General features: G+C 39.1%; 1 protein-coding gene across 1 annotated transcript; it reads left to right on the plus strand.

Moving 5' to 3' along the window:
* Positions 1–12,904, plus strand: LOC117477869 (tyrosine-protein kinase STYK1-like). Its single transcript, XM_034124649.1, is given in 11 exon segments — positions 1–264; positions 2,984–3,039; positions 6,284–6,481; positions 6,604–6,840; positions 7,601–7,785; positions 8,157–8,237; positions 9,425–9,639; positions 9,893–9,933; positions 10,244–10,340; positions 11,720–11,801; positions 11,804–12,904. Coding segments are annotated over 11 exon segments (1,362 nt in total). The 5' UTR covers positions 1–208; the 3' UTR covers positions 11,918–12,904.
* The last annotated feature ends 2 nt before the right edge of the window (positions 12,905–12,906 follow it).

The raw sequence follows: 12,906 nt of genomic DNA on the forward strand, positions 1-12,906 counted from the left end.
AGAGAGAGTCACAGAGAGAGAAAAGGAAAACAAACGCGACAGAAAACAGACCTGACTGGTGACAGCGCAATAGAAACTAACTTTCACAGTATCTACCCTAGAAATGTGTCTTCCTGTGGATATCACTCTAAACTGCACACCAACTATGATAACATGAAAACTGAGAGGATGGACTTGAATACAACTCTACACAGGGTCAGCAGACTGCATGTTTTGGTTTGGAGGAGCACACAGACACCTGAACAGTCGTAGAAGGTTGGCCAGGTAAGAGAAACAAATGTTACAAACAACTATTTGGGCAAATGATATACTGTGATTGTGACTGAAACTCACTTTTCCAGCTCAAATCTAACTTGGGACAAAATATGAAAGTTTGTATCACAATATGCGCTTGTGTCAATTCTGTTGCATTATTTTGTGCGCATTGATGTGTAAATATGTACACATCAAGGCATACTGTATGTGTGAGTAGATGGTACTACTTTCTAACTTCCTAAGTCATACGTTCATCTTTATACATTTAGTGGGTTTTGACCCCCATTTTGTAGTTGTGTGGATAAACATGTCTATGTGGTTTTTAGTGTCTGCTCTCATGGTGTGTGTGTGTGTGTGTGTGTGTGTGTGTGTGTGTGTGTGGGTGTGGGTGTGGGGTGTGTGGGTGACATGGCCAGCCTTCAGGAGTGGTATTGGCGCATCTGAATGTGGGAGAACAATGTGGACAAACTGGTTTAGTGACATCCATTCTCTTTAAGTCATCCCTTAGAAATTGCCTACTTCATGCCAGTGTGATCTCGTAAGGGATTGTGTTTTTTGAGCACACCGTACTCTATAATAAGATCTTTCCACGCTCTGATGAGCTGATGAGGTGAGGATGACGCTGCATTGTTAACACACCAAAGAGGTCATGAACACACCTGTACTGTAAAGTGTCTTCACTCTAATGATACAGTAGAACCCTTACAACACAACAACGGCCTGTGGTTTGAGATGAAAATGAGAAGGACAAGGAAGGCATGAGAACATTTCTTCAACATTATTTGAGTGACAACATACAAGCTGCTCATAGACACATTTCCAATAAACCTTTTCCAGCATAAAGATATGTCAGGTAAGGAGCAAATGTACATTTAGTGCTTAGTTGTATTGAATTGACAGAAACTACATTTAAAGCAATATCAACAGAGGCTAGCAAACCAATAACCCTGAAGTTTGTTAGGTAATGGAACATTGACCTTTAAGAAGTCACTGTTAAATAAAAACATTATAAGTCATACATTTGCAGAAAAACGGTTTCAACATGGTTTAATTTCCAAACACCTATGTACTAATTGTTTTATATTACATAGTTCTTAAATAGCTAACATTTTAAGAAAGCAAACTGTTTTAATGAGGAGGCAGCCTTTTCTTTATTTGTTTTGTGGTTCTTGTTCTTACTTGATGCAGCCCATCCCTTTGATATGTGCCAACATTGATAACATTTATACAATTAACAGGCTAAATAGCTGTTCGTTTGACCTAACTTCTGTTGCACTGTGTACTAGGACTTCTTAAGTACATGGTGTGTGAATATGTTGATTTCAGGTTGTGTTCGGGACTAAGATACCTGTAGCATTACTGTTGGCATGATACTGTTGTAAATCAATCTCAGGCATGAAAGTTATTCCAGGCTGACAGACCACACTATTGTCAACATTTGTTAAACAAACAATGTGCCTCACTTGCACAAAGTGGTTTCCAGGGCATACTGGAAGCAGCTGTGTGCTTTATCATTTATGAGCTGTCGTGTAAAGGTGCGCGTTTGAAAAAACGTAGGCATATTGTGTTCTGCCACTTAGTTTGCTTTATTGTCTATGTATTATTGTGCTTTTTCACTGACTTGTGACGCCCCACAAAGGAGATGACGAAAAATGTTTGCTTTTAAAGGATAATTGATGTGAAACCTAGGCAAGGCAAGGCATGTTTATTTTTATTGCACCTTTCAACACATGGCAATTTGCTTGACAAAAAAATGAAAACACTAAGAGCACAGTATCAGAAGATTTCCTGGATAGAGAAGTGTCTAGACTTTGACCAGGCCAGCAACAACGGCAATTATATTAGGAGCCTTTCAGTTTTATTATTCCCTTCCGACTGTATACTCTAATTCAGTCCATGGTGATACTAGTTGAAAACACAAGGTAGCTGGTTTATTGGCTAGCACTGATCATTCACATTATTCCACAAGAACAAACGGAGAGAATACAGGACAACTTATATCCCTTTAAGCTGGTGACTGTCACCTGAAGAGTTGTGTAGTAACTAGACCAATGCCTCATTGCTGCCTTTTTTAGAATTGGACCAAGAATAAAGAGAAGATCCTAGACCAGGAGTAGTCAATACTATGCAAATGTTCAACCCAAAATCACAATTTACTGTGTGGTAAAAATAACCCTCCTGATGCAAGACTTTAACAGTTCTAGGGAAACGTTAAGATCAAATAAAGCTGGTATATCATGTTTGTGACTTGAGAAGTTTAATGGGCTTCCTAATGCCAGGTTATCCTTTCAAGGCTTTTATGGATTTTGGGTCAGTGCTGAGCGATGGTAATGCTGATCTCTGCTCCTCTATTATCTGTGTAACTGGTTGACTATACACATAGAAAACAAGCTGTCAAACACTGCTTTTGATATTTGCTGTGAGAGTCCAGATAAAAAAAAGAGTTCACTGTTAATATTTGTTATGTAAGAAGAGATTAAAAAAAGAAAGTCCTGGGCGTATGCTGTTTACAGAACTTTACTGATAGCACTTAAGCAAAGCTCAAATCTGAACCAGCAACTTTGACCAGCTACAGCTGTATATAGTTCTTATAGAGTTCTTCGAGGCAGATGCTGCTTCCTGTATCTGAGCTTAGAGGATTTAGGCAGGCTGCTGAGCAGAGGTAATGTTGATCTCTTCCTCAAACTGATAGTAATGTTGATCTTATATGTTCCTCTTTTCCCTCCAGCATGTCACTCAACTCCACGGCCGATAATCTGTGTGCACCGGATGACCACCTCTGTAGTAAGGACTGCCACTCTTCACCTCTCTCTCTCTCATCATCACCTACACTTTGTCTTGTGTTTCTCATCTTGCTTATTCTTCAATTATCTTGCCCTCTTTAAATTATTCCACCTTTCTGCAAACCTGTGACACACCCATATTCCAGTATTTAGCAGCTAGATCTACCTCAAAGCAAACCATTTTCCTGAAGCTGAATTTAATAACTGCCAGGGTGGCTTTCCTAATCTTACATTTCAGCTAGGGAATTAATCAAAATCTAGAGGATTTGCTCTTGCTTAACCTGGAGAACTTTTGATCTTGCCAATTCAAGTTGATTGTCTTGTATTGTGCTTGGGTTATCCACGGTGTTAGGGAGAAGTGAACCACAAATACTAAAAAGAGTAGTTTAACTACATATACACAACTTCAAATGAACAGCCCCATTTGTTTTTTTCTTTCAATACATTTGTGTCAGGCAGCCTCCATCACATACTCAAACTCTTACCTTTGTGTAGTGCCGGCATGATCAAAATAATGGCCGATGCTCAGCGACCACCATTGCTACACTAAAGCAAATATATGACACTGACTAGCTCCACCAATAACATATATATTTATATAATATGACGTTTTTAGTTCTCTGGCTATTTTGTATTTTCATTCAAGTAAACAACAGCCATTTGGCATTACACTGAGTACATCAGAGGAACGATGAATGTATCTGCAGAGGTCATGTAGAGATGAAAACCACAGTTGCAGGTTTTGTCCTGGTAAACAAAAAATAAAAAGCACAAAATTGCACTCTTCAAATCTGACAATGTATTGGTATTTAACAACTATAAAGAGTCTCATTAGTTCTGTATTTATTTAACTATGAAAATGTCTGCTGACGTCTACAATGATGTTGCAACATCCAGCCTTTAGATAATGCTGCATGAAATACAGGGGTTCCAGGTGATATGGGATTGCACAATCAGTTGGAGTAAAACAGCTGCCTCACAGACAGAGTCGGGAAGGCTTTGAGATTACACAATCAACTACGTTATATAACCTTTCAACAGTAAGAGGTGTCTGTTAAGTTGTGTGTTAACAGGAATTAACTTTTTATTTTTTAAATAGAATAGCAATGGCACATGTCTTTGTTAATATTGAGTCTAAACAGACTACAATGTTGGACTAGTATTGAGTCTTCAAGTTTCAGTCTTTTATGAGAATGACAAGAAATGCTTGGCCACCATAAGAATGTGGCACAACCAGAACATGATGCTTACATTCCAGATACTTCTTGAACAACACTGGATTCAGGAGTGTTGGATGATGGATTGAATGGCTCCTGCTACGACTAAAACGCAATGTTCTTATGTAATATAAGGGTGTGTTGTTCTACTACTGTATAGTGTTAAAAGGTTGTCAGTGAAGGGTCGAAATGAAAGATAGAAAACGATTTCATGAAAGGCAAACAAAATGAAAGCAATACAAAATGCCTTCTACAAAAGCCATACAAAAGTCCTGTGAAGAAGTATAATGCAATACTAATTAACCTTGTGTAACCAGGAAACACTTATGTATTTCCTGATAGGCATTGTTATTAAAAAATGAGTTATAAAAAGAGAAATATCTAAATGTCTTATTCTCTGAATGTCAATGAATGAGCCACTTCAGCCACCTGAGCCAGTCCCACTGGATAGTGCAGTCTTATTGAGTTGTTGGTAATGCAGCAACAATGCAGCAGGATGTTATTATCAACCAAGTAAGGCAGAGCTAGTCAGCAATGCAAAAGCATGACGATGACTCACAATTTCCACGATCACAGAAAAAAAAAGAGAATAATACTCAAATAAAACCGTAGTAAAGAGCTAGCTCTGTGTCTAAATATGTGATTCATCTAAAACTGAAGAGGGAGAATTTCTGGAAACTGATCGATAAATGATTGACATACCTGTATATCTAAATGATTCTCATCACTCAATTTTAAAGTTAATTGTCTTATTTTTGTTGCATAGCTTTTACCCTTGCAATAAACTAAGGACTTTGGGCACTTAAAGGTGGAGTAGGTAATTCACTTCAGAAACACTTTTTGTTATATTCCATGGAACGCTCTTAACATCCCGGTAGCAATGAATACATTAAATGCTTTGACAATAAATACATAAAATTCATCTGTGGAAGCCGTGGTGCTGTAAAAAGCACGACCAATCATCTGCCCCGGCCCGGCTAAAATAACTGGATGGCCTACTTGCCTGTCAGCCTTCCATCTCGTGCGCAAACTTATCTCGTGCCCTCATTGGTCATGTGCACGTTCGTGTGTGTTGGAGGAGGGGCTCTGTAAGGAAGTCTGAAGGAAGGGGCAGATTTCTTTCGGCTGCGTAGTTTCAAATTCTAGCGCACTCGAGCTGGTTTCTCCATTCTTACCTACCCTACCTTTAACGATACCGATGTCTTTATTTTGTGTTGTTATATTTACAATAATATACAAAATAACAGTTTTAAACTCATTCAGCACTTCATTAGACTATATTTGAATGACAAATTCCATCGCACAAATGTAGGAAGCAATCTTTAACATAGCATTCTTCGACAAGAAAAAGTAAATGAATTTAATGTAACATGTTTAAAAGGCATGTTTAGCTTGCTATGCAACTACCTACTGTATCCTAGCCGTGTTGCATGCAAGATGTCAGATCAGAGCATCTTTTCTGCTGAGAGCCCGTGGCAGTCAACAAAGTGACTATCGGCTGATACAGATGTTCAGCCAATAAATACAATAAACATATATTTGAAATACAAATGAAAAATGAAGGTGTTTCTTTCAAATACTGATGTGCCTTGTGAAATCACAGTTGTATCTAGCTATAAATCAACATGTCAACAGAGGTGTTAATGGTGGATGATGTCATTTTCTTATAGAACATCCTGTCAACACTTTGGGGGGGTGCAACATTTTTTACAGGCAACATATTGGTCCCGTCATAGTACCCTAAGCAGAACACTGAAACCAAACCTGCACAAACCACCTCACAGTGTAATTGAATATTGTTTGCATTTAAACATCGGCGCACAAAATAAAAAAAGAGCATTGAGGACTTAAGACTTAAGTGCTGTCCTAACTTTAATATAAGAAACTATGAATTAGGACATTCCTGCTGTGGGACATTCTACCAAATCAGACCAAGTCAGTGGGCACACAAGAAGCCCAGCACTATAAGTCTGAAAGGAAATGGCCTCCTCCTGTTCCCTGACATTTAAACATCAATTTCTCTCTCAGTTGTAAGGGAGCATTTGCAGGCAGTGATCATCGTCCCTACTCTGCTCCTCCTGACAACCCTGGTGGGCTTAGTGGCTGTGTGCTGCCTGAGGTATTGTCCTGAAAGGAAGCGGCCAAAGACCACTTCCGCTCCACGCTACCACAGCGCATCGCACAAACAGAGGCACAGCCACAGAAATCACCTACAGGGCATTGATGGTGAGCAATCATGCATAAGATTCTGCGTCATTCTTATTTTACTTGGTTTCACTGTAACTCCACAAGAACTAGACTCCCATGTATAATTCTGCTCTGCTCTGCATGTCTCTCTCCCTCAATAGCACCCCCGGGGATTAACCCACTGGAACATGAAGAGCTGCCAATGTCAGTTCAACAAGTGCAACAGAATGTCAGGCCAACTCTGGCTGCAGTACCCCCGATGTCCACAGAGAGGCAAAGAGGAGCCTTCAGCCAGATGACTGTGCTGCAACCGTCCTTCCCTGTCACATCTAACAACACATACATCCTCTACAGAGCCCGCAAGGACAACAGAGATGTCATCCTGAGGATGCTAAAAGGTAGAAAGAGACAAACCTCAGAAATAGGCTCTACTGCTGACTGCATGTCGGCTGAAGAAGTCAAGATCATGTATTTGTTCCAGTCATTCCTCAGAAATTCAGAGATACCAAGGTTAAAAAAAAACTCAAGGACATGTAGTTACTTTCCATGTTAAATCACAACAAATCATGATGAACTAATGAACTAACCATTTACAGTTGAAGACATTATGAGGTGTAAACTAAATATGCAATACAGTAATTGTGAGTAGCCTACTAGTCTTCAATGAAACTTCCCAGGTTAAAATTAAAAGTAAGTCTGTTTACATGTTTAACGGTTGTCATCACAAGCAATGAACCATGCCCCCCCATCGTCACCCCACTCTCTATAGTAATAAACACACAGAGACGCATGTCACTTCATCTAACTTGCACCTTACTACATAATTATGCTCATGGACCCCAAAACTGCTTTAACGGTTTATAATATCACTTAAATATGTTTAACGTATTTCATTACCTGTACTTAAAAAAAGAGTAGACACTGTTTTTATGTGTCAATTTATTACTATGTATTTTAACTACTTATTTGTTATTGCGCTAGATGTTTGTTTGGTTGCTGCATTTAGTTCTGTACCTGGTTATTATTTTGTAATTGGCACCTTATGTTCATTCTTTGTTTTGCTGCAGAACCAATTAACACAATTTGGTTCCTCTTTTTGTGCTGCACTGTAAATAGATGGATGACAACTAAGTCTCTCTTTTCTTACCTGTTTCTCAGAGACAGCAAACGGCCGTGAAAAGCAGGAATTTTTGGGATTTGCTGCCTTCGTGTCAGGACTCGGGCCTCACCCCTTCCTACCTGAGCTGCTGGGTGTAGTCTCAGTGCAGCCGCCCCAGATGATGGTTGTGGAGGAGCTGCAGCACAGAGACCTGTTGGGGTACCTGTGGAAATGTCGACAACAGGTACATACTCCTATTAATTACCACACCATTAAACTGGAGACTGGTGATGAACACTTTGTCTTCCTGCCCCTTTAGATTTTCAAAGGGAGGTTTCTGTTTAACGGAAAGTGGAAAAAATATCCATTACCCACCCCCCAAAAAAATAGTTACTTGATATTGACAGGTACAGTTTGTTACCCTAATTCTAAAAACACTGTAATACAAGCCCATTATGCTTATTAACCTCATCATGAACACAGATAGAAAAAAAGGTAAGAAATATTACATAAAAGACAGGTATGATAGTCTGACTCAAAATCGAACCATAAGGACACAGACAATTAACATTTACATGTTTTCCCTTTCTTCCTCTGCCTACTCTCTCACTAAAGGGCAACTCGGGTTCAGAGTCTTCATGTGAAATGACGGAGAAGAAGATCTTCACCATGGCAGGACAGGTGGCCTCTGCCCTGGTTGGTTCAACTGCTGCTTGCTTTTCTCTGTCTGCCTCACTGCTTCATAGACCAACATACTGGATTTGTAGGAATCAGCAGTGAGACCAATCTGATCCGTCTCTATCCTAATTTCTTATTATTTGGTGGCAAAACTAAAGACTTCCAGTTTCCACCTGATGTCTGAACCCAATCTTCAGTAGTACCCCTATCTTCACTCAATAGGTTAAGGTTATGTTTTTAAACTGTCAGATTAACTTAACTGGTGATTTTTAGATCGTATTTTTGTGCTGATGTTGCTACTTTTCCAGTCAGGACCTTCAAAAATCTACGTTTCCAGCATCCCTCTTACACTGTCTTTATCTTAAAGGTCCCATGTCATGCTTTTCTGGTTATTACCCGTCCCCTTGTGTGTTACGTAGCTTTTTCTGCATGTAAACGGTTTGCAGAGTCACAAACCCTCAAAGTACACCCTGTAGCGAGTAAAACTCTAACACAGAAAAGACCTGTCTATGCTGCCCCAGAACGCCTCGTTGGAGATTTCTCTTTTTCTTCCTGGGTACAGTGACGTATTGGGTATAGTTACGTTACGTGCGCGGAGCCGTTACGTTTGGACCAATCGGCGGACTTCCTCACACATACACACTCAATCTTTTCTCAGCTGCAGCTCCGCGGATTTCTCAGCCTGAGACCGTGGCTGCGGGTGTGTGTGTGTGTGTGTGTGCACACACAGACTCACAGCCAGGCTGCGGGTGTGTGTGTGTGTGTGTGCTCGGGCTGGGTTCGGGCTGGGTTTCGCTGTGTCTCGCTGTCTCGCAGACCCCACACAGCAGCCAGGAAACAACACCAGTAATCCAGCTCACACTGTCCGCTCCTCGCAGCGAGCCCCGCAACGTCCCGCCAACACGGCACCCAGACCCCACGCAGCATTCTCATCTGTTTGTCATTGCTGGTGTCATTTTCTGTTTGCTAACAAACGCCATTGTAACACATAAACACACATCAGAGCACAGTGGGCTCATAGGGAGGGGGGGCAGGAGCTCCAACAAAGCATTTAGGACAGAGAGTGAATACTATACAGAGATGCTGTATGAGAAACCAATGTGAGTTTGGAAAATGTAACAATGTAAATCTATTCTAGTAGACCTCAACAATGGAATTATGATCAGTAGAAATGGCCATGACATGGGACCTTTAACATCTTTTAGGAGTACCTGCACGGTCAGCGCTGCATCCATGGCAACGTGGGATCTCGCAGGGTACTGGTTGGTGGAGATCTGACAGCAAAGCTCTGGGGATTTGGCTCGGCCTACCGCAGGAGAACACAGGCCGTTTCACCGGGGGAAGTCGGGGACATTGAGATGAGGAAGTGGCAGGCACCTGAAGTGCTGGGCGGAAAGGCTGTCAGTCAGAGCAGTGACGTGTGAGTGGCCAATTAATAAAGATATTATATTCCTTTGGTTGAAAACTCAAACCGGGTTGGGTCAAATGTGTTTTTATCATCTGATTAACATTTCTGTTGCAAAATACATTTTACTTTACAATGTGTCTGCTTTCAATGTCTTAACCATAAATATTTGCAACTCATAGGAGATTTCAAAAAGTATTAATTGCTATGCAAATTTGAACTTAAATACCGTTTCTTGTTTCTAAGATTATATTCCTTTTTCCAACAGATGGTCCTTTGGTATCCTGCTCTACGAAATGGTCACACTGGGTGAGTCTAAATTCTAGATAAACCAAGATAATTGTTTTCTTTATAAATCATAGATAAGGACTGCATAATATTAAGTCAAATGTTGGAATTGGAAGATTATAATTACCTGCATATAATTAATATGAATTGTCTTTTATACAACAAGGGTGAGTTAATTATGGACCAATACTTTATACTATACAACCCACATTTGTTTTAAATGTAGATGAACATTTCCTCAACTTGTATGACTCCTAACATTATAGTTTAAAGTACATTTAGTGCTAGAGCTAAAGGACATTCATCTAATTTGTAATTCTCTGTTACACAGGTGACCCACCGTTTGCTGAATACAGGGCAACCGAACTTCTGCAGTATCTACAAAGGGGAAAGCATCTCAAACGGCCGACCACTTGCTCCAACTCACTGTAAGACAAACAGAAGAAAGATACCAACTTTGCACACAAAAAACCCCACTAATTATGCACTAATCAGCCGCATATCCTTTACGGATAGATAAAGCATGTCGATTGCTCAACACAAAGGCACAAGAGCTCACACAATGCTGTTAATAATTGATGGATCTGAATTTCCAACATTCCTAAAGCACTACATCTGACTTTAAAAATGCATTCATATTGAAACCCAATTAATACATTTCATTGAAGACCTTTGAATAAAGAATCAAATACATTAAAAAGCCAATTTCTTAACAATGTTTTATATTCACTTTGAATTGAAACTATGGTGTCTTTTTCCCTATGCTTGAAGATATTATCTATCTCAATGGGACTATATTAAATTAAATAACTAATACAGAAGGTGGGAATTTATAACGCTCACTTTAGGCTGATAACATATTTAAACAATTGTATGTACTTTTTCTATATATAGTGAGCTCATAGTGTTCTGGGTGTCAATTTTAAATATAAAAAACTGTATTTAAAAAGCTGGTATTACATTTCAACCTAGGCGTCATTTATACTGCGGACGTTGGGGAAATGTTTTCCCCACCACTTTGCATTAGGATAATTGGTTAAAAATGTTCTGAAAAAAGCGTGCACAAAGAATTGTACACGTTTGAGGTTTATTTGCACAAGAGAATATCTATCAATCTGGAGGACTGTTCACACTTTTTGGGTGTATTTCTGGTAACCCAAGTGAGACAAGTTTAATATATGAGTAATAATTGAATAGAAGAAGTTACTTGAACTGAAAAACATTAGCAACACCAATTATTATAAAGTAGCCCTGAACTGCGAACTGCAACCATAATATAAATAAATATACACATTAACGAAATGTCAAAAATAACTGAACATATAACATATATATTTAGCCAAGATAGAATCAACTGCATAACTGTTGTAATGAATTGCATTGGTATGAACAGGTGTTATTAATTAGCCACTGATTGTAAATCAACTTAGCTTAAGTTAGCTAACAAGCCAGTTAGCCTGCTAGCTACTTTAACCTCCTCACCTATAACGTACAAAGAAAACACGTTTGAAAATTCAATTTAAATACATTTGAATGGAGACGTTATATCTCGTTAGCATGTCATGTGCATGCACTGAACTTTACCGATAAACCCTGAGCTGACTATTTCAAACAGCCTACGACGACACGTTACTGGGTGCAGTGCGAGCGACACACCAGTAATATGTTGTCATAACAATCTTACTATGTTTCTTATATAAGGAGAGATACATAGGCCTATAGATATTTTTTGCTGGGTTTTTAACATAGACTGTATATATAAAGGTTTTTAGGTTACAATGTTATGACCTTTTACCCTATTTTGTAGGTACTCCATCATAAAGAACTGCAGCCATTGGCGCCCCGAACAACGTCTGTCAACGTCGGAGCTCATTAGAACACTTCAGTCGGGAGAGAGAAATCAGCCAATGGGAGGAAAGTTCTCAAAGTGGCTGAACCACTGGATATCGAGAAGTACCTACGGGAGGCGGGATATGGAGAGGCGTATAACTACGCTGTGCTATGATTGGATGGGGCGGTTGTTACACCCAGGACTACAGGACTACTGGAAAAGGGAAGAATTTATAAAAATATCATTTTCTCAGAGAAATGCACCTTGTTTGTGAAACACACCTTTTTGTTTGATATATCTGTTTGTAATATTGGAACACTTAAAACGTTATATGTTTGAATTGTAATATATGGATTGTAAATATGTCTCTTTCTGTAAACTATAACTTATGTAATGACTAATGTTATGAAAGAAAACAATGCATGTTTGCTGCACTTTTCACTGAAACAACATGTTTTGTATGTACAAAGCTTCTCAGAAGCATATACAAAGATCAGGGGGTGCACTTAACAGCTGTGTGATGTCTACTTTATTAAAACACTGTTATTATTTTAAAACCAATAATTATATTTATAAAATAAATAAGAATGAGGCTTTTGTAAAACCTCATACAGTCATACATGCAAGACTTTCACTATATTCTGCAGTGTAACACTATATACTGGCCCTAAATGTAACAAAAGCCTGCAGCAACATTGACTAAAGACAGAAGGCAAAGGAAATAGTTAACTTGAGAAATGGCAATGCAGAAAATCTGGTTTGCTTAAAATACCCTTGCCACATTAAACTGGAATGTGAGACGGGGAAGCGCATGTTCCAAGCTATCCATGCAAATTAAAAACATAAAACAAGAGTCTATTAGCCCTGAGGGTTAGGTGACCTTAGGCTTAGGTCAAGTCAGGATGGACATAAAAACACAGATGTGACAGTTTTAGAACAGTTCCTTGGTTATTTATTTGCATGATAGTTTTGTTAGCTTCTCTTTTTCAAACTCAGTCCTCCAGGAATTTGCAAGTTTTTCTGATTATTGCAAGCAAAACACATTTTGATCCTGAAATAGCCTCTATAAAAGAAAAAGCTTTTTGCAGAATCCTATGTCATTTTGTGAGAAAAGTGCTACTTTTTGGGAAAACAATGATTGAATAAACAAAGTTGCAATGGTC

This window comes from Trematomus bernacchii, unplaced genomic scaffold (assembly GCF_902827165.1).
Source record: "Trematomus bernacchii unplaced genomic scaffold, fTreBer1.1, whole genome shotgun sequence".
Taxonomy (NCBI): Eukaryota; Metazoa; Chordata; class Actinopteri; order Perciformes; family Nototheniidae; genus Trematomus; species Trematomus bernacchii.